This window comes from Aspergillus terreus, genomic scaffold, assembly GCF_000149615.1.
Source record: "Aspergillus terreus NIH2624 scaffold_8 genomic scaffold, whole genome shotgun sequence".
Classification (NCBI taxonomy): domain Eukaryota; kingdom Fungi; phylum Ascomycota; class Eurotiomycetes; order Eurotiales; family Aspergillaceae; genus Aspergillus; species Aspergillus terreus.
Window position 1 is genome coordinate 1,314,411 of NT_165931.1, and position 25,280 is coordinate 1,339,690.

The 25,280-nt window shown below is 52.7% G+C and overlaps 9 protein-coding genes and 1 non-coding gene across 10 annotated transcripts; 5 read left to right on the forward strand and 5 right to left on the reverse strand.

Annotated features, from left to right (window-relative positions):
- Positions 1 to 8: 8 nt before the first annotated feature.
- ATEG_06100 (uncharacterized protein) lies at positions 9 to 1,350 on the forward strand (the record flags this gene model as incomplete). The annotated part of the gene is made up of 3 exons (XM_001215278.1): positions 9 to 271; positions 332 to 756; positions 809 to 1,350. 3 exons carry the CDS (start codon positions 9 to 11, stop codon positions 1,348 to 1,350), a joined length of 1,230 nt encoding a protein of 409 aa, XP_001215278.1.
- A 1,096-nt stretch (positions 1,351 to 2,446) lies between these two features.
- ATEG_06101 (FAD-dependent oxidoreductase) lies at positions 2,447 to 3,673 on the forward strand (the record flags this gene model as incomplete). Its single annotated transcript, XM_001215279.1, has 1 exon — positions 2,447 to 3,673. One exon carries the CDS (start codon positions 2,447 to 2,449, stop codon positions 3,671 to 3,673), a length of 1,227 nt encoding a protein of 408 aa, XP_001215279.1.
- A 610-nt stretch (positions 3,674 to 4,283) lies between these two features.
- ATEG_06102 (uncharacterized protein) lies at positions 4,284 to 6,399 on the reverse strand (the record flags this gene model as incomplete). The annotated part of the gene is made up of 2 exons (XM_001215280.1): positions 4,284 to 5,328; positions 5,402 to 6,399. The coding sequence occupies 2 exons, from the start codon at positions 6,397 to 6,399 to the stop codon at positions 4,284 to 4,286; spliced, it is 2,043 nt and encodes a 680-aa protein (XP_001215280.1).
- A 957-nt stretch (positions 6,400 to 7,356) lies between these two features.
- ATEG_06103 (uncharacterized protein) lies at positions 7,357 to 8,827 on the reverse strand (the record flags this gene model as incomplete). The annotated part of the gene is made up of 3 exons (XM_001215281.1): positions 7,357 to 7,909; positions 7,972 to 8,396; positions 8,468 to 8,827. The coding sequence occupies 3 exons, from the start codon at positions 8,825 to 8,827 to the stop codon at positions 7,357 to 7,359; spliced, it is 1,338 nt and encodes a 445-aa protein (XP_001215281.1).
- Positions 8,828 to 9,671: 844 nt separating this feature from the next.
- Positions 9,672 to 11,271, reverse strand: ATEG_06104 (MFS transporter; the record flags this gene model as incomplete). The annotated part of the gene is made up of 3 exons (XM_001215282.1): positions 9,672 to 10,496; positions 10,549 to 11,005; positions 11,081 to 11,271. The coding sequence occupies 3 exons, from the start codon at positions 11,269 to 11,271 to the stop codon at positions 9,672 to 9,674; spliced, it is 1,473 nt and encodes a 490-aa protein (XP_001215282.1).
- A 1,650-nt stretch (positions 11,272 to 12,921) lies between these two features.
- Positions 12,922 to 13,846, forward strand: ATEG_06105 (carbonic anhydrase family protein; the record flags this gene model as incomplete). Its single annotated transcript, XM_001215283.1, has 2 exons — positions 12,922 to 13,399; positions 13,458 to 13,846. The coding sequence occupies 2 exons, from the start codon at positions 12,922 to 12,924 to the stop codon at positions 13,844 to 13,846; spliced, it is 867 nt and encodes a 288-aa protein (XP_001215283.1).
- Positions 13,847 to 14,580: 734 nt separating this feature from the next.
- ATEG_10530 lies at positions 14,581 to 14,652 on the forward strand. The gene has a single exon. It is a non-coding gene; the product is annotated as a tRNA-Ala (tRNA).
- A 553-nt stretch (positions 14,653 to 15,205) lies between these two features.
- ATEG_06106 (uncharacterized protein) lies at positions 15,206 to 19,275 on the forward strand (the record flags this gene model as incomplete). The annotated part of the gene is made up of 8 exons (XM_001215284.1): positions 15,206 to 17,362; positions 17,411 to 17,434; positions 17,483 to 17,617; positions 17,675 to 17,839; positions 17,891 to 18,278; positions 18,344 to 18,573; positions 18,631 to 19,092; positions 19,162 to 19,275. 8 exons carry the CDS (start codon positions 15,206 to 15,208, stop codon positions 19,273 to 19,275), a joined length of 3,675 nt encoding a protein of 1,224 aa, XP_001215284.1.
- Positions 19,276 to 20,368: 1,093 nt separating this feature from the next.
- Positions 20,369 to 22,217, reverse strand: ATEG_06107 (putative beta-glucanase; the record flags this gene model as incomplete). The annotated part of the gene is made up of 9 exons (XM_001215285.1): positions 20,369 to 20,625; positions 20,674 to 20,703; positions 20,755 to 20,869; positions 20,918 to 21,005; positions 21,050 to 21,159; positions 21,204 to 21,358; positions 21,411 to 21,765; positions 21,816 to 21,904; positions 21,959 to 22,217. The coding sequence occupies 9 exons, from the start codon at positions 22,215 to 22,217 to the stop codon at positions 20,369 to 20,371; spliced, it is 1,458 nt and encodes a 485-aa protein (XP_001215285.1).
- Positions 22,218 to 23,035: 818 nt separating this feature from the next.
- ATEG_06108 (cholinesterase) lies at positions 23,036 to 24,671 on the reverse strand (the record flags this gene model as incomplete). Its single annotated transcript, XM_001215286.1, has 3 exons — positions 23,036 to 24,087; positions 24,131 to 24,358; positions 24,398 to 24,671. The coding sequence occupies 3 exons, from the start codon at positions 24,669 to 24,671 to the stop codon at positions 23,036 to 23,038; spliced, it is 1,554 nt and encodes a 517-aa protein (XP_001215286.1).
- Positions 24,672 to 25,280: the final 609 nt, after the last annotated feature.

A 25,280-nucleotide genomic window follows, 5' to 3' on the forward strand; every position in this document is an offset into this window, starting at 1 on the left:
GCTACTCCATGGCGGTAGGGGATCTCTACAAGGCCTCCCAGCGGGCCCTCGGCTCCAACAGAGGTGCTATGGACCCGTCCGAGGAGAAGAAGAGCAAGGGGATAGCCAGCTCTGCAGGGGTCGATGTCGAGCATCTTGAGTCTGTGAGCGTGGACGAGAAGCCAGGGCGAATTCGAGCCACGAACCAGAAGGTGAAGCGACATATACGGCGATTCTGGTGCTGCTATCTCATCGGAGGCATTGTCTTTTTGGCCATCTTCCTGCCACTCTTGTACGCTACCATTCCATTGACGGTGTTCGGAATGGAAGGATTTTATGGCTGACAATCTAGTTTCATTTACGCCATTCCGGCAATCGCACAGCGAATCGTTGACGACACCTCCCTGCCCGTCTACTCGGCCAATATCATCGATCCGACGCCGGAAACAGTCACCTTCAGCATCGACACCGCATTGACGGTGCCCGCTGGTCTGAAAGTCAAGACGCAGCCCATTGCACTGAACCTGTTTAACCGCGCGGTGAAGCCGATGGTGACCTATCTCACCGTGAATCTGCCGAGCTACACGCTGGATGGACACACCAAGATGCATGTTACGCAGGCCGACACTAAAATTCAAGACATGGACCAATGGATAGACACGCTGAACACTGCCGTGTATAACAAGAACTTCACCCTGTCAGCCAAGGGGACTACGGTTGCGCATCTGGGGGCGTTGAAGGCGGATCTCACCCTCGACAAGGACATCACGCTAGCAGGTGGGTGCATCGACTCGATCGCAGAGACGAGGATCGTGCTAATTCTGCACAGGACTTGACCGACTAAGCGGTTTTTCCATCCCCAGTGCCCGTCTTGTCATCCCTGCTGAGGATGATGGCACGAATCTGCGCGGCACGGCTGTCCTGCCGAACCACTCGGTGGTGACCTTTGCCCTGGGCAACGTCACGCTCAATCTGCAGAGCAAAGACTTGGTGCTCGGCCACGCCCTCATCCAAAATGTCGTCCTCAGGCCCGGTAACAACACCGTGGACCTGTCTGGTCGACTGGAGATTTCTACTGTCCTGAGCAATCTAGGCCAGATCCTGGAGAACAGCGCCGAGGCTATCAGAGAAGGAAGTATTGAACTCTCCGCCACGGGAAACCAGACCATCTACAACGGACAGCACATCCCCTACTTTGAGCGGGTGTTGAACAACCTGACGCTGACGACCCGTGTGCCCATTATGAAGCTGTTGCTCGATACTGTTCAGGGGTTCCTGTCAGGAAGCGGGTCGTCGTTGCTATCCAACATTGGCTCCATGGGCAACGACTTATCGAACATTACGGACATATTAGGAAACTCGACGTCGTAACAGTGCCTAGATACCCCTAAAGACATATACGAATCCGTGTTTAGTATCTCAACCGACTACGCAGTAGACTAGTACCTAGACTAACATGCGAAAGGATTATGTTGGTTCCACTGCTGATCTGCCACGGCACGGCTTGTAGAGCCGAACCCCGCTTAAGGAACTATAAGACCAGCGCTATCACGAGGGATTCAGTGCAGGGACGTGCTAATTGCTGCATGCCTCACCTCTCATTGTCATGTCGACTGCGGCCCCCGAAAAGCCTCTGACCGTTTACTCTCGCGAGCAAGTCGCCGAGCATAACAAGGATGGCGACTTCTGGATGATCATCAACCAGGAGGTGTACGATGTGAGTGGATTTGAATCAGAGCATCCAGGGGGAGGCAAGAGTACGTTGGTAGATATCCACAACCAGCGCAAGCGTCAGGAATTAATCGATTGAGCAGTACTGCTCAAGGTCGCCGGCAAAGATGCCACAAGAGAGTTCCAGAAATACCACCGCGATGCCATCCTGCGACGATACAAAGAACGACTGCTAATCGGAGTGGTGGATTCGGAGCCTCCGGCAAAGAAAGGATTCCTGAAGAAGCTGTTCAGATAGAATCGGATGCATTTCACCCTTCTACTGGATCCAAATGGATATAAGGCAACCCTAGTCTTTATATAGCTAGTTTCATTAAGAGGTAGTCTAAAAATCGTGATTTAAAATGATGGAATAACGGCCATATTCGCCTTACTTAGATTTGATAAAACATCTCTGGTTCTACTAAACATAGGCATCTTTGTAATTAATTTAGAGGCTAAAAGAGTCTACGGAGATGAATTAAATAGGGAATACTTCTTATAGCCTGCTTTATATCTCTATCTTTTAGTATAGAAGGTTGGACTGTTGGTACTACCCCCGGAACGGGATTCCGCAGACTTTTCGCTACGAACTATAAAGTCGGGATGTGGACATCCTATAGTTTTTTCCAATAATGCAATCGAATCTTCGTATTGAAGTGTCTTGTCTATTTAAAGTCCCCCTAGCACCGCTTCATCTTCCATCTTTTGCTACGCAAGTCTCAGTAAATCCCTGTACTGAGTATACTGATATACCATGGCTTCTCCACAATGGCGCCCTGGTAGACGAGTGGCGATCGTCGGAGGAGGTCCTGGATCCATCTCGGCTGGCCTAGCTTTCATCCAACGTGGCTTCGACGTGCGCATCTTTGAGCGACAGCCCGAATGCAAGGCCATCGGAGGCGGTGTCCTCTTGTCAACACCGGTATTGTCAATCCTTCGGTCTTACGGCTTGAGCCTGGACAACGTGGGCTCATACACCGTCACCTATTTCAAGAACAAGGCGGGGAGAGAGCGCGTCAAATTACCGTTCAATCCTGTAGTCGAAAAGCGCATGGGGATCAAAGGCTGGCACTATGGAGTCCTTCGCTCGTCCATATTCAAAAAGATGCTCGACCTTGTTCCCGAGGGCGTGATCTACGCCGGCCATGAGTTTACCTCTTACACCGAGATGGACGACGGGATCGAACTCCATTTTGCAAACGGACACCAAGTCACCGCCGATATCCTTGTAGGCGCAGATGGCATTCGCTCCAAGGTGTCTCAACAGGCCTTTGGTGATCCGCACCTGTTCCACACTGGCCTTCGTCTCTGGCTCGCCTGGTGCGATCACATCCCCGACATCCCTCCGAACTACGGCGTCCTTTCACACGACTGGCAACACCAAGCGAGCTTCTTCCCAATGCTCCACGACGGCAAGCCCGGATTCGAGTGGTGGGTCGTCGAACCGTCGTGGGAGGGGAAACCTGTCCCGGAGGACCCTAAAGCGCATCTTACTGAAATCCTCCGAGATTGGGCACAGCCGATGCCTCGCTTCTTGGACGCCACCGACTTCGACACCCAGGTGTATCGCTGGGAGATCTACAATCGGCCTTCAATGAAAAAGTGGTCCACGCGGCGGGTGGTGTGCGTGGGCGACGCTGTGCACCCGGTGTCGCCGTACGCTGCCTACGGCATGGGCATGGCAATCGAGGACGGATATTACCTTGCCAGAGCATTGGATGGCGTCGACTTGCGGGACTTGCACGCGCTCAAAGCCGGATGTGAAATCTATGAGAAACAGCGTGTCGACTATGTCAATCACAACATGGAGTTTGCTCGCTTCATGGGGAGAATGTTTCACTCGCTGCCTTGGCCCCTTACCGCTATTCGCGATTTTATCTTCGACTATACGCCGTTCCTGAGCAAGCATCTGGGAGATGGATATCTGAAAAAGGCCGAGGAGGAGACACTTAGTTTGAAGGAGCTTCAAGTTTCTACGTGAACATTCTATTGACTTGGAATTTGTCAACACTCACACGTGCTTGCTTATCCTTTTGTCTGTTCGGGACCATAATTGTTGAGCTATTGGAGCTGTTTGTAGGATCTAGAAAAGGCGGAAAGGAGCAACAATGAGCATTAGACCTAGAATGTGAGGACCTGTGAAATCAGCGCCGAAAATGACAGCTTTTAAGGCCATAAACCGCCGCATTTCCACCCGTAATTTCTAAGCAGCGGGCGGCCGCCTAACGCTTGCACGTATTCCGCACCACTATTCTGCACCCGCCACGCATAAGCTAATCACCCCCTCTAGGATGCTCAGCTTCAGCGATTCATATACTAATACTCCCCTTTCTTCTCTCGACCCCGGTACAATGGATGTACATCCCAATCTTGAGCTTGGTAGCCAAGTTTCCATATACTAGGCTTCTTTGCCGCACCACATCAAGGCCATCTTCTATCACAGACGTCTCCTTCTACCCCTCGTCAGATAAGTCTGCATACCGAAAGCGGCAAAACTAACTCGAAAAGAAAATTCACAGGTCCCAACATTACAGTGAACATAGGAGCAACATAAAGTATACTATGGCAAGTATTCTGACACAGCACAGACATCAAACTTCTTCGCCCATTAAAGGACTAGCGCGGTCGTCCGATGTGTCGAGATTATTCCTCTTCTCCACCGCTGGATATTCATCAGGAGCATCAGCCCACGCACGAAACATTTCTCCCTTATCGGTAACCGGCACAGCTGCAGTATACCCATGCCAATGGCCGACTCGAGCCCCTTCAAACGCCATGCGCTGAAGCTGCAGCTTATCGTCCAGCGCCCAGCTCAGGCGCCGGTATGCACTACCTGGGAACCACTTGGAACCAACACGGGCCATGATAGGTTCCAGTGCCACATTAAACAGGACAATGAAGCCGCCCACTGCAAGAAGACAGGCAATTCCCAGGACAGAGAAAGATGCCCTCCCGGCGGGGCAGCGCACCTTCTGCGCCTTACACAGGGGCGTCTGGTCCGTCAGCGCCAGTCGATGTTTTCCCTCACGGGAGCCGCGAGGCCCAGTAGCAAACTGCACGCTGCGCTCCTGCAGGCTGGCCAGGTTGGTCTCGACCCACGATTGCACCTCGATTTGCCACTGATTGCTCGGCAGCTGTGCAGTCTGGCTCAGTCCAGACAGGGTCTCTTGGGCGCGCAACGCGTACGACGGCCGCCCGTAGATACTGTTGTGTATATTGTTCACCGAAAGGTAGTTTATGAGCAGTCCGAAGATGTCGGTCTGTAACAGGCTGAGGTTGTAGGTTTCAGCGAAGGCCAGCAATTTGTCCACACCAACGTATGCTTGGATACCCTGCAGCTCGGAGCAGCCCTCTGTCCGCGCATTGCAGAACTGGAACTGGTCTGTGCATCCGAGGACGGTCGTGACGGCGTCTGCGGTGTACCAGTTGTCAAATTCGGCGATGGATGTGTTGCCCCCGTACGTGGTGAGATCGCTGAGTGCCGACTGGTGCGCGCTAAACATCGGGTCATCGGTGGGATACTCGTACGTAACGCTGTTGGAATTGAGGAAGAAGATGGAAACGTCTGCGTCGGTGCGGTTGAGCTCTTCGCGCGGCGTCCAGAGCCCCGCCGATCCTGCGGTGGCCCAGGAAGCCCTGAGAAAGTCACGGATTTAGATCGCGTCCGATAGATGAGCGGGAAAGCAGCGGACTAGGACTCGGTACTCACTCGACTTTATACCCCAGCTGGGCGCGCCACGTCACGGTGTCATAGTAGTAAGTGTAGTTCTGGGTCCCGTTGCCGGTAAATGCCGGTCCATAATGGTATGCAGCCACCCAGTAGTCTAAGTAGTCTGAGTATGGGAGGCCGGGCAATGGGTTCGTTTCATTATGAACAGTGACATATCCGGCCCTGGTCAAGGGCGCACAGCTCACGAATTTGCGGAAGAACAATCGATCGTCGTCCGGGGTGTTAATGCCGAGGTCGTCTCGACTATCGAGAAGACCTGTATCCATCGCAAATGCCGCGGTGTCTCCTTCCAGACACATGCCACTCTGGAACGGGCAGGAGGCGTTGGTTGTGGTGTGCAAGGCGAGACGAGGCTGGGCGTAGCTGTTACACTGTGGGAGTCTGTCGGCATCAGGCTCGTAGCAGTCTCGTGCATAGGACGTCGCGGTGTTCGTTTCTAGTAGCTGGGTGGCGTCAAATGTGTCTAGTTGATTGGGGTCACTGGTGTTGGATTGTGCGCCGCCAGCCATATAGATCCCGCAATGAGGACTCATTATCAGGCAGTGCGAGCCGGCTGGCTTGGTAATTTTAGCAGAGAGGATAGCGGCGCTGCCAGTGATCACTAGCCAGATGATAGCCAGGACAATGTAGAGGAGATTGCGAAGAATAGGTTGCTGGGCCCTCCCGCGCCATGCCCATGCGAGAAGGGTAAACTCCCAAATCAGCGAGGCTGGAGAGGTGGTGTTCTTGAAGACAACTTGTTGCTGGTGGTGCAATGCGTCTTTAGGCTTCTGAGATGAGTGAAGCTGGTGTACGACGAAGCTGATAATCCGCCACAGATGGCCAGCCGAGATGCTCACGAACAAGGCCAGGAAGGCCGTCAAAAACCCGGCGTTCTGGGCACTGAGGGTGATGGTTGCTCCATGGATGCGGCCATGCGACCAATCGGTCCAAACTCCAGTGTAGATATACTCACTGTTGTTGGAATTCACTTCCATGATGCTTTGGGATGATAATTAACAGCAACAGAGAGGGTTTGTACGCAGGCGCGATGCCCGGCTAGGACCGAACAGATTTATACATATTACGCCTTATTTGATTTACAAGTATCTCACATCTCCTCCATTCGACACAATTTGCCTACGAAGGCTGCCAAGGGAGAAGGCTGAAGGGCCAGGTCACGGCGTCAGACCCATTCACAGAGCCAAGCGTCAGATGAGGCGATGTGTAGCGACGTTCCCACATAGGGGCAAGCAGGTGAGACAGCATAATACTTACCAACGTACCTCAGGGGCCATTATTCTTCTCTCTGAGCGCCAGTCATCTGCAGATGTGTAATGTAGTTTTGAAGTTGAATCCAGGTCCACTAGCTCACCCAAGGCTACTCGGAGCATGAGTGAGATAGTCTCATGGATTCGACCCTGATATGATTTGTGAGGATGGCATCTCGTATTCGAGCTCAGTGGCGTGTGTAAGCGCAGCCAAACAACGCCGCATTCGTGTTCGGTCACATAACTTCCAAACAGGCCGGTACATCCCGCCAGTCAGTTCTAGGACTTAAATATGTGAAGGAAGAAGCCGAGGATCCTTGTAAGCTGCGCCTAAGTGGGTTCATCGCACTGTGTGATTCAGGGTTTGCCGAGTTGCCCGTGTAGTTACCGCGCACGAGGGACTGATTGTTCTAGCCTGAGTTGATACTTATCGTGATGTGGAGATATGCCTGTCCAGCTGGCTGATGACCCAAACCTAGGACGAAGGACGTAATTGATGTACCACCGCAGAGAAGCAAACCATGTAGATATGTAAATCTATCTTGTCAGGACAATATGGACGGACTAAAGAGCTGCTGAACATGGACAAGACTCAGGCCATATCTGTTGCAGCACCAGTGCCCCACCATAGCTGTTGTCTTCCTAGATTTCAAGTATACCGGAGATATAAGAGCATAAGTGCAGTCACAGCTTCGGTCTCATACTTGCCTCAATCTCTTTCTGGCTCTCCTCCCTCAGCACCCTCTTAAGGATCTTCCCACTAGCATTCTTCGGTATCGCAGACACAAACTTCACACCCCCCGTCAGCGCCTTGTACTTGGCCAGCCGCTCGCCCATGTACTGCTGCACCTCCTTCTCAGTCAAGCCGTCGCCCGAGCCCGGCCGCCGAACCACATACGCCCGCGGCAGCTCGCTGTCCGGCAGCACGCCGCGCAGGCCGATGACCGCGGCGTCGATGATCTGCGGGTGCGCCAGCAGGACCGCCTCGAGCTCCGGCGGCGCGACCTGGAACCCGCGTACCTTGATCAGTTCCTTCTTGCGGTCGACAATGTACCACTTCTTGGTAGCCTCGTCACAGTACGCTATGTCACCGGTGTGGAACCAGCCATCACGGTCGAAGGACTCCGCGTTTGCCTGCGGGTTGTTGAAGTAGCCCGGTGTAACGGTGGGACCACGCACGCACAGCTCGCCGCGGATGCCGAAGGCGGAGATGTTGTTCCCTGCGTCGTCAACCAGCCTAGCATTCAGTTAGTATGTTCCGTTCGATTGGGTACTCTGGGGCGGGCTGGTGGGACGAACTTCGCCTCGAGATTGGGAATCAGTCGCCCAACACTCCCGGTATCGTCCTGCTCGGGGTAGGGGAACATTGTCGCGATACAGCATGTCTCGGTCATGCCCCAGACCTGCGTGCAGGGCGCGCCGTCGCCCATGAGGGCCCGGAATTTTGCCTGCGCGTCTTTGTCGAGAGGGGCGGCGCCGACGGATGCCGCTCGGATGGATTTCAACCAGGGCTGCTTGTGCGAGATGGGGGTCATCAGGATGGCGATGACGATTGGCGGCACCACGGCGAGGTCCGTAATTTGGTACTCTTGCGTCGTGCTCAGGAAAAGTGGCAGGTCGAAGCGGCGCATCATGTAGATGCGGTGGCCGGCTTTGAGGGCGCTGAAATGCGTGGACGGCGCGGCGGCGGCGTGGAAGATGGGGATGGCGACGATGCGAGATACCTTCAAGACGTTTCAGTAATAACTCTTGTAATACTTTTCGCTTAAGTCAAGCACAGCTGGACTCAACTCACCTGATGAGGTCGCGGGTGGATCTCAAAGACCAAATGGTGCTGCGCGATCAGATTGCGATGCGTGATAGACACGGCCTTGGGCAATCCGGTCGTCCCACTGCTGAATAGTCTGGCAGCAGTTGTCTCACTCGACATTTTCAGGTCGTCAAACCGCACCCAGTCCTCTTCGCCCGCGGCGAGCAGATCCGTCCACGAGCGCATGCCAGTGGCCACCTTTTGGTCCGGCTGGGTGTTGAAGATGCGCAGGTTGGTCTCGGGGATTTTTGCTTCCTTCAGCGCGGCGCCAAGCGGACCCAGGAGTTCGGGTTCTGCAATTACGAAGCGCGTCTGCGAAGCCTTGAAGTGGTGGGCGAGCTCCATTGTGGTGTAAGCCGGGTTGGTGCCGGTGAAGACGCCGCCTGCGCCGACGATGGCGAGGACCAGCATGCAGTAGTAGATCTATTCCTGCATGTTAGAACTGTGGATTGAGAACTACAGGAATGCGTACATCGTTGAAGGAATGGATTGCGACGCAATCGCCCTTCTTTACTCCCCAGGCGCGAAGACCGCCCACCAGTCTGCGCACGATGCTCTGCGCCTGGTTGTAGGAGATGGAGCGCGAAGGTTTGTGCACGTCGACATAGATCTGTACCGTGTTAGTGTTCCCATGCTATTTTCAATTCAGAGTTCATAGTTCATACCGGCTCGTCATGGTCATACTCCGGATTGGAGAAGATGTATGAGAGCACATCGGTGGTGGGCACCGGCACCCGAGACGCAGGTTCGAAGATCATGCTGAAGGCTCTGCAGAGGAATGCAAGATAAAGAAACCGGACTGACCGGGTCTGAAGCAAATAAGTAAAGAATCGAGCCACGTCGACCCCGCTGACAAGCTAAGACACTAGCCGGCACGCCAGCTGTTAGTTAGCAGCTCTAACAGCGACTAGCGGTATCTCGGAACTCGGTCTGAAGCGGTGAATACTAGTGACGCCCCGTGAACGAAGAGCTTGGAAAATTGCTTATCAGCGGAGTAGTGATGGTCATTACTGTTTTCATGGTGGAAGTTGTCACTTTGTTTCATGCAATGTAGTGCTCATTCGCTCTATTATGTATGTATGCTATGTCAATGCAACGCTCAATGAAACTCCAAGTCCGAAACAAGTCTCCTTTTAGATCCACCATGACGCATGCAAGTGTATTAGTCCGGTTATGCAAGTTGTTCCCATCACAGATTAATCTGGAACCGCGGATTCGTCCGGATCTTCTCGCCGTACTTCCAGAACAACAACGGACAGGCACACATCGCCAGCGCAATAAACGCCAGCAAGGAATTGCCCCAGCCCAGTCCCAGCGAGTCGTACATGGCCGGTCCCGCGAGAGGCAGCACTGCCCCGACTAACGACCGGATGGCGGTGTTGGCCGCCGTCACGGAGGCAGCATACCGCAGATACGAGTCGACCAGGTACGTGTTTGCCGCCATGAAGACAGTCATCAATCCCACGGCGAACACGCCGGTGCCGAGAATAGGCACAATCCAATGGGTCTGGGCCTTGGCTGACCAGCCATACCAGAACAGTCCGATCGGAATCAACCAGCAGCCCACTATCATAGGAGGCAGACGGGACTCCGGCCGGAAGCAGCCCTTGGCTGAGTGTGTGACGGCGATGTGATTCGCAACGGCGCCACACACGACCAGTCCGATCACTGACCCGATGCCGAATCCCAGATATGCAAGGCCGGCGATTCCCGGGGAGAAGCCGTAGTTGTTCTCGAAGATCGGCGTGAGAGTGGTGAACATCAAATACAGGTAGCCGTACGTGACGGCCGCAAACATGGCCATCATGAACACAATCGGCGACAGAAAGAGCAGTTTCACAGGGCGCGCCAGCGTGAACCAGAAGAGCTCTTTAGTCGATAAACCCCGGTCGTAGATGGAGCGCAGGTTTTCATTGCCGGTCTCTTTGCGCAGACGCGCCACCTTGCGCTCCAGGATGACAGGAGCGTACGATTCGCGGTAGGCCAGAACGCACCCGATGGTCATGACGGCGGTCTATGATGCGATTAGCGTGGCTCTTTGCTTTCCCCATGTCCCTGACACTTACTGCAATTGCAATCACCCAGAACACCCAGCGCCAGCCCTCATTTTCCGCCAGAAACCCACCGCAGACAGGTCCGATGACCGGTCCCATGATAGGCCCCAGAGCCCAGATGGCCATGATACCGGCTCGCTTCTCCTTGGGCACCATGTCGGCGACGGTGCCGGATCCGATGGTGAGCGGACAGACACCAGCGATGCCCGCGAGCAGACGGAACACGATCAGCTGGGGCAGCGTTTGTGCCACTGCGCAGGCGATGGTGAAGATCAGGAAGAGCACATTGCACGCGTGGTACAGCGGGACTCGACCATACAGCTCGGACAACGGCGCAATGATAAACGGCCCGACCATGTATCCCAAGACAAAGACAGACACCACAAACGAGGCCAGCATCTGGTCGGTCGAGTGAAAGTCGCGCATCACATCGCCGACTCCAGGCGCAAACATCGACGACGCCAGTGGCCTAATCCGCACATGATCAGTCTCGGGTGTTTGTTCACTAATCAGCCTACGGCCGTCTCCATCGGATGTGACCTACGTTATGAACGTGTTAAACGCCATCAGCACCAGTTGGCGCATCTTCTTGCGGGTGGGCCAGTTCATCGCATTTTCCGGGTCATCGGGGCCCTCAAAGTCGACAATATCAGGGTCCCGCTCCTTCTCATCATCCTGCGAACGCTCCTCCTCTTTCGGCCCTTTTTCGAGGGCGCTTGGGGTCGGTTCGGCCATGGGGAGGAATTCCGTATCGCGCAGTTCTCGATCGAGATGGCAGAAACGGCCAGTTAAAGGAAGGGGCAGCCATGCCGGGGATAGTACTAGTTATATACGGGTGACTCCGACATCGTTCTCAGGCTAGTAGCATCCACCCAGGCTGGCTAAATTGAGGCCAAAGTCCATGCCCGGACCCTACCGCCAATCATGCCCAGTAGCCGAGTATTTGCCATCTCCACCGAGTCGGCATAACGGAAGACCGAAGGCCGTTTCTCAGGGCCATGAGGCGTTATGCGGGTGTTTATGCACTTGTTATACGGAGTGGAGGAGGTTATGTGGCCGGCTACTTATCCGTGCCACGGGCTAATTTTCAGGGTTCAGGGATACGAGACCAAGCTTTGGTGAAAATCTTGCAAGAGATCTTCATTTATGATACCATCCGAGTTGCTTTTCTTCTGTATCGAGTAGATGCCTTCTAGAGGGAGGGTTCAAGTGAGAATGCACTTTAGAGCGCTCGAGAGTTGCATGGTGGCAGTCCTCGTTTACTTGAATCATGAGAAGAATCTGGAAAACGCCACTTTGTGGACCTCGGGCTTGGCAATGTCGGGTATTTTTTATCCGGCGAGAGCATAAGCTTGGATATCCTTGAAGATAACTATTTAGAAGCTTGCTACGGGTTGATGTTGTACTGCGAGATCTTGATTTGAGTTGTTGTTCGTAGGGAAGTTAGGGCACGTCAATCAGGTGATGCTCCCTCAACGATATATCCTCCTCCCTTGCACGTCTACAAACTTGTACTGCTCGTGTATTATCTACCTGTTCAACTACTTAGATTCAGACACTTGTAATGAACAGCCTGTTAGATACTCAATTTGTCACATCTCCCATCCTCTTCAGCTCCTACTGTGGCGTATAACAAGCAGCCCTAGCCCAACGGTGCTGCATGACATGTATGACATGCCAAGCAGGAGGCGAAGCCAAGAGCACGGTGGACTATGTCAACAATATTCAGGTTTGTTCCCACTGGAATGCCCCAGATTAATTGTAAGCTGGGGTGGCTGGGCCGTGTAGCCCACTCAACCATGTTGTCGTCAGGCTTGGTGGGGTCAACCAGGTCTGAGCTTTTCTCAAGACTCTTGTCGATTCCCCATATCTCATGGAGCATTGGCCTAGAGGATGATAACTGTGCCCCACGATCAATGTTGTCACTTGCAGCGCCGAGACATGAGCGTGTCTAGCAACCAAACTCCGCACTGAACATACTCAACTACCGACAGTAGCACCGCTCGATACGTCAGTCAAGAGTCAGCGGGTCCTTGGCAGGTGTTGATGCTGGTTCACATATACGAGTACACAGCAACAAGGAGACTTCTTCGAGGCAGATGTTATAGGATATTACTATTTGCATGTCTTCACCGGTGCTCTATCTATACATACCGGTAGCATGACTTTCCCAAGAACTTTAACATCATCTGTGTGAAATGTCACTCCGAGTCCGCCAGACGCCCTCACATAGATACACGACGTCTCCGCAGGACGGAGGCGGCCGGCGATGGCTTGGCTGTCCACAGTTGAAACGAACAGACGCTCCGGAACATAAAGACCATGGTCTAATCCATTTCGTGAGGCACAGAAGACTCGGCAAGGGTATAAAGCGGCTTAAGACCCATGGGCAGTCGGTGTCATAGGGACTTGTGGTATCTACTTCTCAAGTCTACATCTAGAGCATCCATTACCATGAAATTCACAATTGGTGCCATCTATTCCCTTCTTACCACCTCTGTGGTGGCCGCCTCAGGCTCAGACTTCAGCTACAATGAGCTGAAGGGACCATTGAACTGGTACAGTCTCGATAAGGACAACAACGCTGCCTGCGTCCACAGTCACTTCCAATCCCCCATCAACATCGAAACGCGCCATATCGGCTACGTCCCGGAAGGCTTCCTGGAGATAGACATCCCAGAGACCAACGGCACTATCTTCAAGAATAAGGGAAAAACTCTGGAAGTGGACTTGCCCCAGGGCTCTCTGACCGCTGGCAATACCTGCTACACACTCAGTCAATTCCACTTCCACACCCCCAGCGAGCACCGAGTCGACTCGCAGTACTTCCCGCTGGAGGTCCACTTTGTCTTCCAGAACAACGGTATGTAGCGAGCCCGTCCTCATGAATTCAAGCTCAAACACATACTAACCATCTGTAGCCGGCAACACAGCCGTTGTTGGCTTCCTCTTCGAGCTCTCCGAGTCCAACGAATCCTCCCCTCTATTCCACTCCCTCTTCAGCCACGTCTCCAAAATCGCCTGCCCCGGCTCGTCGACCACCACCGGGCCGATGGACTTTACCGCATTAGCGGGCTTTTTCGAGTGCCACCCCGTCTACCAGTATCTGGGCTCACTTACCACGCCTCCCTGTACTGAAGGCGTGAACTGGTACGTCAGTGCGGGATACCTTCCGCTCGACGTGCGCAGCTACAACATCCTCAAAAAGGTGATCAAGTTCAATGCGCGGTATACACAGAACCAGCCTGGCGGCGAGAACCTTCTTATGCATGAGGCGGACGCTCTGAGGGCCTCCCGCTTCTCGCACTGATTTGGGCAAGTGCCGATGCATGTTGCAGATAGATGATTAGAAGCCGTATCTGCGGCACAATGTACATACAAGTTTATAGATTTTGTACAGACAGTCCGCTTTGAATGATGCTACAAATCTTCCTTCCGACATTAGTGCACCTAATAATTTGCTCATATCTCTGAGCGACGGTAGACTCGCCATCAAAGGATACGATAGGGACCGAAACACTGTCCCTCAGTCTACTGCCGCCAACATTGCCCCCACGCCAAGCACCAGAATTCGCCCAGCCGTCCCTTCCACGGGCCCCTCCGCCTGGGACTACTTGGCACCAACAGCACGAATATAAATGGTGGGATCTGCTCGAGATGCGGCCGGTTTCCCGCTGTCAGGGGCGGCCAAGTCATCCTGCTGCCCGAAATGAATGCTTGCCGCGGGAACGAATACTGCTATGGAGCGTTGCCAAGAAGTAGAATGGGAGTACTCCGGATTTGAGGGGAGGAAGAGGAAGGTTATGTTATTGCAGTGGGGATTTGCTGCATTCGTGGCATGATTTATAGCAGGGCAGGTGTGCGTGGCGGATGACGCATGCGGGTAGTGATATGGACTAAAGTTCTATAGAGTTGTTATGTGAGAGTCCGCCGTTCATCCTGTGTTTTTGATATATTTGGCATCTATCAACAAGTATAGCCATGTTCTTAAAAGCAGACCCTATTTCATGTATTCAAAATAGACTATGTAACCTACGATCTTATGGGGATATGGTCTAGTGGTATGACGTTCCATTTGCATTGGAAAGGTGCTGGGTTCGATTCCCAGTTTCTCCACATAAGTTTTTTTTTTGCCTCTTCCTTTTCATTCATTCACATACGAACGAATATAAGTAGTAATCAGAATCCACACTGAGTTGTATCTGCAGCTCATACTCCACTATGAGGGTTGCGATCATTTCTAAGCAATCTAACTGGGCCAAGATTGGCTCTCCGGGGTGATTGATCCCTAAGAGCACCGTAAAGATACTCCGTAAACCTCCGCTTCACATCTTGGATCCTGATATCCATTCTCTCGTTCTCGCATTGGTTGCACTCTCCACCTATTCGAATGATTTCAAAAGACCACGACCCAAGCAGGCCACCAATAACAACGGGCGAATCCGCGGAAAAGGCGCGACTTGACGGAAATCTGACAGGCGCTTTGAACGCCTTTGGCCATGCATGACCCCGGTAGAATCCAGTGTTCGTCGGCGATGGCGCTTGCTGGGTTTATCTCGCACATGTTTGCCCTATTCTGACTTCACTGTGCCCCTCTTCTTGTTTCTTCTAAACCATTGACTTGATCCAAACCCATCAACGAACCCCAGGCTTTGCCATACGTTGTGCTATGTCCAAGGATGAGGAACACCCCGTAAGTGAAAATGGATCATTTTCATCGCTGTCGGAGCCGACAGTGACCGAGCGTGAGGAGACCATCCACGAGGAAGTCAGCGAGGCCATCCGTGACGCGGAGCCCACCCACTCAACACCGAACATGGTTTCGTGGCTAGATAAAATAGGACAGGCAATCAAGGATGATAACGCCTCAGAGCTCGAGGATCTGCTGCCTATCAAATATATCGATGAAATCTTTGATGTTAAGTCGCGACTATTGCCACTTGCAGCGGAAGAGGGATTGGTTATCTGTCGTTGCACTGCCGTTGTTTGGGCGTCTGCGATGGGCAGTGAGAGGATCGTTGAGAGTCTTTTGCAACGAGGAGCGGATGTGTTGACAGCAAAGGCTGCAATCGGCTTAGCAGAAAGCGAACGGACCCCCCCCGTCTCTGCTTTTCATCTGGCAGCCATGAACGGACACGCTGGCATACTGCACATTCTTCTAGACCACAATCCGGAATTCTTGGAACTTCGAACGGCAGATGGTGAAACAGCTCTCTTCCTAGCAGCGCAGGGAGGGAGTGTCAGTGCCATTACATATCTACTTGAAATGGGGGCGGACCCTGCAGCAACACAGCTTTTCAAACAGACTGCATTGCATGAGGTGTGCACCCGCGGCCATGCGGAAGTGTGCCAGGCCCTTCTGAAAGGCATATTGCGCAGCGACGAACCCAACGGGGGCGCGGTGGCAAAGGCAGTGATAACCGCCAGAGATTACAAGAATCATACTGCATTAGACAAGGCGGTGCATTGTGGCCACACCGGAATCGCATTGCAGCTCCTCGAAACACAGGTGTATTTCCCTCGCACCTTTTTCACAGATGAAGTAATTCGCGCAAATACGTCCTATGAGGAAGAGTACTCGGGTCATATCCTGCTTAAGAAATGGCTGGACACTGCAGACGAAGCTGAGATCTTGCGGCACGGTGCAGCGGTCTGCTACTGGGCCATTCTACTTGAACATCTAGACTTTCTCGCCCTCTGCCACAGAGTGTCTCCCAACAGAGAAGACGCATCCTGGGTGCATGTCGCTGCGATTGCAGGCAGTGTGCCCATCATGCAACGGTTTCTCAAGGAAGGGGGAGACATACTGGCCTCCGGCAGGGCTGGAATAAGGCCCCTTCATCTGGCTGCAGCGCATGGGCACTATGCTCTAGTGAAAGAGGTATTGCTGCCTTCCCTTTACTCCAGATGCGAGAAGAATTTCTATCATTCTCTAGAGATGCTTCTTCTACCCGCCGAGGGCGAAATTACGGCAGTTGAATTCGCCGCTTTGGGGGGTACAGGACGTCAGGACGAGGTGGAACGGCTCCTCTGGAGTGAGGTGCATCGGCTCATTTCGGAGCAAGACAAACGCGAGAAGCACGGATTCTTCCGTGGGCAGCCTGAGATGGCGACTAAGGTCTTGGAGCTAGCAGCCAGATGTGAGACTCCAGGAAAAGAGGACAACTTGCATCGATTTTTCAACATGATCTTGCCACATTTCCGGCAGTTCTATATCTCAGAGCTTGGCCTAGAACCGGGCCGAAATGCCTTGCACTGGGCAATTGCTTATCAAGAGCCCACGTTAGTTTGGTGGCTGCTTGCCAATGGAGCCTACCTCAATGACAGTGATATCAACCTTGGTATCACTATCAATGAGCGCGCGAAAGAACATGCTTTGCACGCTAAAAAACATGGTTTCACTCCAGTGGCCCCTGAAGTGAATACTATGATCCAGGAACTGCTTTCTGACTCTCCTCCTATTCCAAACCATCCGGTGCTACGTGGTGATAACAACGCTCCCGCGTTCAGGTCCGAGCCCAAGGAATATGGCAATGCTCAGGCGGTTATCACGGACTTTTACCAGGTTAAAGATCGATTCACCTTCCAGCCTAAGCGACGTCAGATTCGAGACATCATATATGAAGTAGGACCTCAGGAAATCATGCACCACACCAAATATCGCGACATCTCCACAATAAAGGCCAGGCTCCGTGTCGTAAGACCAGACCAGAAAATGTTCCGGCACCGGGGTCACTTTATGAGAAGTTATCTGCTGACAGAGGCGACTCAAATTTCAGAACCAAGGATGCATCACCTGAGATGGTTTCACTTTCCCGATAACGATGTGAGTTCCTTGTCAGCAGTATAATCAATTCAAATCCTCTGACTATAGTTCGCCCAGCTACGATGCGCCGAGGTATATAATTTGTCGCCTAATAGCCTAGCTTGGCTGACCCTCTATCAGGAACTAATGGTGAGACTCACTCGAGACCAAGGCCTAAAAGCCAGAGACCACCGTCCCCTGGCTCAGTTTGTACGGGATAGTTGTATCCAACTACCTGCCGGAGGCAAGAAGTTCTATGTGAAGCCGCAGTGTGTGGTACGTTGGAGATTATCTAACTTGCATTGACGCCTACTTCTAACTGTTGCCGTATAGACCAAGTTGGGAGAGCATAGTATATCACAAAAAGGGTCATCAGGAGCCTTTCCCCAGTGGATGTCAGCAACAGAAGAACCCATAGCGGTCCCCAAAAAGAGATTGTGGGCGCAAAGGCAGGAACCGAGAGGAATTAATGATGAGAAAGGGATAGTTTCTCTTTACGTTTGTGTTCTAATTCCGTCTTTTGTCAACGATACTGATCGTACCCTTTAGATACCGTACCTGTCGTGGATGGAATGGCAACCGAGACAATCTCAGTCGACTCTCGACTCAACTTCGGACCAAAGACATGAGGTATCAGTAGACCCAATACACCATGAGCCCCTGACTCTCGACCAATACTACTATGTCTCACTCGACGATACCGAGGATCGCGACAAGACGCAAGTGTTGGGAAGATATATACGAAGGGAAGAGGGGCGCGCTGAGAATCCGAAACCAAGCGGCCTCCCTAGCGACTCCAAGGGTCCTAGCAAAGCGAATTTGGTATCGCCTAAAAAGGTTGCAAGCAAGCAAACGCATCGTCTGGACCTGCCCCGACCCGAGACACCCCATCCGATTCTGTCGGTCGGCCAACTTTGGCTCTGGATCCTTGACGGTAGTATGTACTCTTTCAAGCGAGGTGTCCTTGGTTCTAGCAGGTTCTAACCGACTCCTCGGGTGCAGACACAATGATCACTTGCACATCCAAAGAGCCACATGGGGCCGACAAAAGCTTCCTGAAACGCGTGCTCGACAGGCTGGACATTCGCAACAACGAATCGGCCATGTCAGCAAAATCTATGGCTGAGCTCATTGCTAGTACAGCCGTCGAGCTTTTGAATGAAAAGCACATCCCGATTCTGGGAAACAAAGTATCGCCACTCGAGGTATTCCGAGCTTCTATTGGATATGTGGTAAGTATGGCTGTGGACCACTTGTGCGTGATGAAGTCTCATGCTAACATCATAAAGCGCAATTCCGAAGCAGATCTTTTTAGGAAGTTTCAGGCATCACTCGAAGACGAAAACAAAGCAGAAGCGATGGCTAAGCCAGGAGTAAAGACCACCGATCTAGACGAATATCACAACATCGCGACAGAAACAGATCTTCTTCAAGAGGTTAAGGATATATGCGACGAGCTAAATATATTAAAGACATTAGCTGAGGATCAGGAACATGTTTGGAGGCAGGCCTCGGAAGCCCTGGGCGATAACAAGCCTACCTTCTCGAACAACGCACCCACAGAGGTCAAGAAGACGATTACGGGAATGATTCACGATGCCGAAGTCGTCCAAAAATCCATCGACACCCTGCTAGATCTAAAGCAGAAGCAAGCCAATCTGACGGAAGCCCAGTGGACGAGGCGGCAGGCACAAGACACGGCGAAGCAGACTGATACTGTTGTCTGGTTTACTGTTGTCACTATCATTTTTGTGAGTTGCTCTGGCCTTGACATGTTCGCGGTCAGAGAGGATGCTGACAGCAGGTGGCGATGTATATAGCTCCCCCTTTCCTTCCTTACAAGCTTATTCGCCTTGAATGTCAGCAGCTTTCCGCACGAGGGGGGCGAGGTTTCCTATCAAGGGTGGTGGATATTTCCAATCATTTGTGAGTAGCAGCGTCTTTCCCGTTTCTGTTATCCCAGCTAATCGCCTTTTTATGCGTTACGCAGTCGGGGTCTCCACAGTCGTGTCAGCCTTCTTTTTGTCAATTGCGTTCAAGGCGTATTCACTCAAGCAGCATTTCACAGATATATGGGAGCACTTAAAAAGCGAGGTCAAGAAGGTTTTTACATGGGGGGATCCTCCAAAGTCTGCCCCGGGGGATGAGAAGGTGTAGGCCCACGCCTCTTACTATCGCTAAAAGTGTGCTTCCTCCCAGACCGGTGCCGAAACTGAGGAAGTTGTTTTACTCCGTAGTCTGCTCCTTAAGAGCCCTCTGGAGCTCATTCAAGTAGAGCTCATCGAAGAGCAGGCGGAGTTCCCATGACTGCACCGCATGGTTATATGGCTTCGGACATATAGAGGGATAATTGGTACGGTGCAGTAGCTATCATTAATTAGATAAATCCGTATAAATACGTTCCTGGTCTTGGTCCAGGAGGAAACACACTTTCATGCTGGTTCATCACCTTGCCTTTCCTCGTAAGGGCAGTAAGGATAGTGGTGATATTGAGATCTAGCATATACAGGCAAACATAGGTTATTAGCTGACTCTGTATAGGGCTTAAAATTCAAAGAATATGGGTTTTCTCTATAACTTCAGTCAAAAGACAGCATAAATTTAGATATTTATAGGAGCAGATCTGGATATCCTAAAAGCTATGAATCCTCAGAACGCAAAACAACTATTCTACGGGTAGAATAATATGCCAATCTTTCCTCGCTGAAGGTTTATCAACATTACCAAGTAAATGAATAAGGTTCGAAAATTAGGACGTAGCATTGATTAGTTATGATAATCATAGCCTGGAGGGTTTGATATCTACTATACAGTATAGAGGGACGTCGGATTAGTCCTGATCCAACTATATAAATTCTCTACATGAGGCTCTATTCTGCGTTGTCCGAAGCATCATCAGCTTAAGCACGGGACAATACCCCTAGCAACGTGTACGCATAGCTACAGTCGACATTTCATGCATATGTGTATACATACATTGGCCTACATTTTAGTATAGATTCGCTTCTATATGCTGTTGCTTAAGGATCACTTCTCAGGCGGATACACCACAATGCGATCCAAGTCCGCTCCCTTATAGTCAACCCCGTTGTACAGCCCCCCAACCGTGATCGTATTGTGTCTTCCTCTCTCCAGAGTCAGCTGCAGAGGTGTCGACAGGATGATTCCTTTATGCGTGTCGCGCTGGTAGAGCGTCTCGACGTTCTCGGTCTTGCCATTGACGACCACGCTGCTGATGCGACGGAGCTGCCAGGAGCCCCCGATCCGATCTGGCTTGCCTTCAGCTGTGCATGGTTAGAACAGTCGGTAGTATAAGAGATGTGTCGACTTACGCTGGTCACCGAATCCCATGTCATCGATGTCTGCCGTATACTGGTTAGTATCAGATCACTAATCGGAAACATGGAATATACTTTGATAATAGAAAGACACCCATTGCGGCTTTCCAGTTCCCTCGACTCCCTCAAACGTGACTGTGCTGTCGTTGCCATAGATGCCTGTCAGGATCACCCCGTCCGTCGCGAAGTTCTGACACAATCAGTACGCTGCATACACGATAGGGTCCACCGCACTCACAGCTTCTTGCTTGTATGCGGCGCCGTTGGTCTTTGCACTCTTGGCCGAGTACGTCTTGCCCTGGATTGGTTTCCACTCCCCGGTTTTTCTACGCCGATCAGAAAGGACCTTTCATCGACAGGGTCTACTCACACATTCAGATCATAGACGTCGTGCCAGACCAGCTCCAGCGTCTTTTTCCTCTCGTCAATCTCCATCGGAAGCCAGATATACCGGCTCTCCCACAGGGAGTTCATATCCCACTGATCGGGTTAGCAGTGCATCCCCAACCGGCTGGAAACCATACCTGATCGCCAATGTACAAATACGTCGTCTTCTTGCTCCCCTTGATGCGCAGCGAGAACCCAGACTGCGAGTTAAACGTACGTGTGTTCAACGGCGCAACGATAAACGGCTGAGACCAGGGGCCACTTAGAGAGTCTGCCCGGAACGCAACCACATCTGCTGCCGTCAGATTCCTATTCGTGCCAATAGCGCCATCTCCATGACTTACTGTTCGGTCTGTAGCCCGTCTTGTGACTCATCAACGCCCAGTAGCTCTTCTCCGTCTGGATGATGGTGGGCGCCTCGAGATCGAACTTGGGGAACCGGTAAACAACCTCATCCAGCGCCGTGACGTTCTCATTATACGCGGTCAGGTAGACGTCGCGGCCCTCGACCCTATCGCCGTTGGAGTACAACGCGTACGACCGCCCGTCCTTGTAGTCCGTGAACAGCCCAAAGTCCTGCGACCAGTTGCCCAGCGGCGCGGTGGCGTCGACAAACGTGTACGGACCAGCTGGGGTATCGGCCGTGGCGAATCCCTGGAGAAGCCAGCCGTAGGTAGAGTTGTCTGCGTGCCACCACATCTACTGCGGTTAGCGGGCGAAAAGGCCATGACACTCAATCGGTGACATACGTGGTATTGGCCCGCCTCTTCGCTGTAGACCACCTTGGGCCGTTGGATGATATGTTCCGGGGAGATGTAGGGGTGGCCCTCGATGGGCTCTGCATCGTTATAAGCCGTTGGTCACATCGTAGAAAGGGAATGTAGCGACATACCGAGAGCTTTCCCGTGTGCCTCCCACGTCGCCAGATCCTCCGAACTATACACCGACACGCCGCCGCCCTCTTCCTGGCCCTCGGTCTTGTACTCGCCAAACCACCAGAACTTCTCCGACTTCTCGTCGAAGAGGATTCCGCCGGCGTGCGCGTTGACCAGGTTGCCGTCCGTGTCGCGCCATCGGCCCCCGGGGACAATGTACTTCCCCTGCGCGGTCAGGGCCAGGACGATAGTTGACAGGGCTTTGATGCCGAGCATGGTAAAGACAGCTGCGTTGAGAGACTTCAATGGCACCCGGGCGCAATGTTCGTGGCACTCTGTCGTGATTTATATTGCCGGCAATCGACGTCCGGCCAAGACTTGTCGGTCGATACTATGCCGAGATTGCGGGGTCGCGAAATGAAGCTGTCTTCTATTTTTCCGTCTGTCATCTTGTTATGTGGCTGGCAATGGTTAGTGTCCGGAGGATTGGGCTTGGGGCATCGCATTGACCGGGCCCGGATCATGGTCAATTGCATGAGGCCTTGTGCTATTTACGCGAGGTGTACGGGCACAATGTCGGGTATTTTCTAGCCTACGCTTGGCGATTCATTCTCTAAGAGAAAGATAGATTCAAACAGCCAATGTTATTTCTAGGCCCGCAATCTTCCGTCCATGATGGTAGAACGGTTCAAACGCACAGCATAATAACGAAAGCAAAGTACAAGACATGTCAAAAGGTGTGGGAGCGTCCGTTCAAAATCCCGACGCCAGAGCAGAGAGGCGGTCCAGAGCATCCCTGAGGGTATTTCCATTCTGCAGGGGATTCTTGAGGATGCCTATACAAGGCGAGCATTAGTATCCGAATTGACAGAGGCGGAACCAACATACCTAGCAAGTCGCCACTCAGCGCGTTATCACCACCCCCCAAACGCGAGAAGATCCTCATGATATCCTCAAAGATACCCGCGTAAAACTTCAGAATCGGACAGAATACATCTGTCTCCTCGTTGAAGATGAAAGTCGCTTCGGTCTGTTTGTCCAGCGAGAGCTGCACTTCTGACCGTGCTGTTCCAAACCTGTCAGTCTAGACACAATCAACCATAGAAGATCCACCTACTCAGAGGATTGAACTTCGGCCACCGGAACTCACTGCTGAGCCCGGTAGCTGGGTTCTTCGCAAATGTCGCCCACGCGTTCCGCATATACGCGGCCGCCTCCGCCTCGTACCAGGTATCCTTCACGCCGGTGACAGTCGGCGCCGTACCGAACAGCGGAAGCAACTCAGACGTATGATATGCGGATCCAACGGGCACTATGTACGTATTGCTATAGTTCCCCCCGTAGTACCGATACCGCCAGGCCGGCACGCGATGCTCGAGGCGGTATCCCGCCGCCTCAGCGGCAGGACAGGTGAACCCCGCGAGCGTTAGGATGTTGCCCAGCGGCCGGATCAGGTTCATGGGGATGGCGGCCACCTGCTCCGCGGTGAGGTTCGTGTAGGCCAACGCGGTGATGAGGAAGAACCCGGCTTCGTTGTCGGTGTTGCCGGTCATGAACGGGATCCGGGCAAAGTTCCCAGCGTCACCGGCACCGGCGATGTCTTCGGGTATCACCTGGCCGTCGCCGACGGGCGTGAAGCCGCCGACCATGCCGCCTGTGGTGAGGGGCTCGATGGCGGCCAGAAGTTCGTCCTGGCTTTTGGACCGCATGCAGGCCACTGTTTGTTCGCCTGCTTCGGCACCGCCGCAGCCGAGGCTGCTCGAGACGTTGTACCATGTCTCCTGGAGGTCGGATTTCTTCGGGGCGATACTCAGCGAGGAGCTTGCGACGCCCGAGTGGGCGATCAGTGCATGCGCAATCGGGTCGTCGGGGTAGCTGTAGGCCATGAAGTCGGTGGAGAGGCCGCCGGCCGACTGGCCGAAGACAGTGATGCGTGCTGGATCGCCACCAAACCGAGCGATGTTGTCTCTGGTCCATTCCAGCGCGAGACGTTGATCCAGCAAGCCCACGTTCCATGGCTGGCCCGGTGCGCCGGAGAACCCGAAGATGTTCAGTCGGTAGTTGAATGAGACGACGACGACATCGTTCTCGTCTGCGAGGATTGAGCCGTCGTAAACGGCGCTTGATGCACTGCCGATGGCGAAGCCTGTTGGAGGTTAGAAAGGCCTGTGTAATTCGGGTCATCTTACCTCCGCCGTAGATCCAGAACAAGACGGCTTTCTTCTGTTCGCCTTGCTGGGGCTTGGACCAGACGTTGATGGTTAGGCAGTCCTCGTCTAGGATACTGTCCTCCTGAGATAGAGCTCGTGTGATCTTTTCACCCACAGGGCCCCCGAGCGCGGCTTGACGCATGGGAATACGGTTGCAGGGACAGTCACTGGCCAGTGAGTTAGGAACCAGATGAAAACGAGGGGTTGCTTACGGGCTCTGTGGCATCAATCAGCAATTGCGCATACAGAAGAGGGAGCTGGAACACACATAAGACGTTGCATTCAAGACCGTAGGAGACTTGTCGGCAGGCACAGGAGCAGCAAAGCGCAAATCGCCCTTGGGTGCCTTTGCATAAGGGATTCCCAGATACTCCGAGACATCAGGACGCAAAGAGGATGCTTTTCCTCTCACTGTGCCGCTCGTGGTGTTGACCGGGCCTCCCACCAGGAAGGCATCGGCGGTCGACCATGACAAAAAGCCCAAGTATACGATAGAGTAGAAGGCAATAATTCGGTACATTTTGGAGACTGTAGAGATACTATGAACCTGATACCCTCAGTCCTACAGAGGAGATGGGCATCTTTATAATGGAGGATACTGCAGCCGCGGTAGCAAACCTCATCAACCGGACGACCGTCGAAGGTCATCAAAAGCCGAGCATCGCGATGAGAAGGCTGCTTGTATTACTCAAGCTTCATAGCCCGAAATCGAATGGCTTCTCGTACGCCATCAAGACCTAGGGTGATAGATCTCAATCAAACATGGAACATCCGCGACAAAAACAGTTTCTGCTATACGACGCTGTCTCGCTGTTCAGGTCCGAATTAGCCAACAGCATTCATTCAAGCATTCAAGTGCCGATTGTAACGCTTCCTCATCCAATAGTCCATGGAGTGGCCTTTCAGAGACCTCGGCAGGCGTTGTAGGTGCAGGAACCCTAGTCTTGAAAGCCAGTCTAAATCAAGATTCCAAGAGATCGATCCCTACGAGCGTTCTTCAAGCTTCCGAGGCATGCCATCAATTCCCGTTGACCTTGGCTTAATTTCATCAATGCGGGGATGGACTTGCAGGCCTGGAGAATGCCGAACGGTAGTTGCTCGGTGTTTCAGCTTCAACTGTCTGATACCA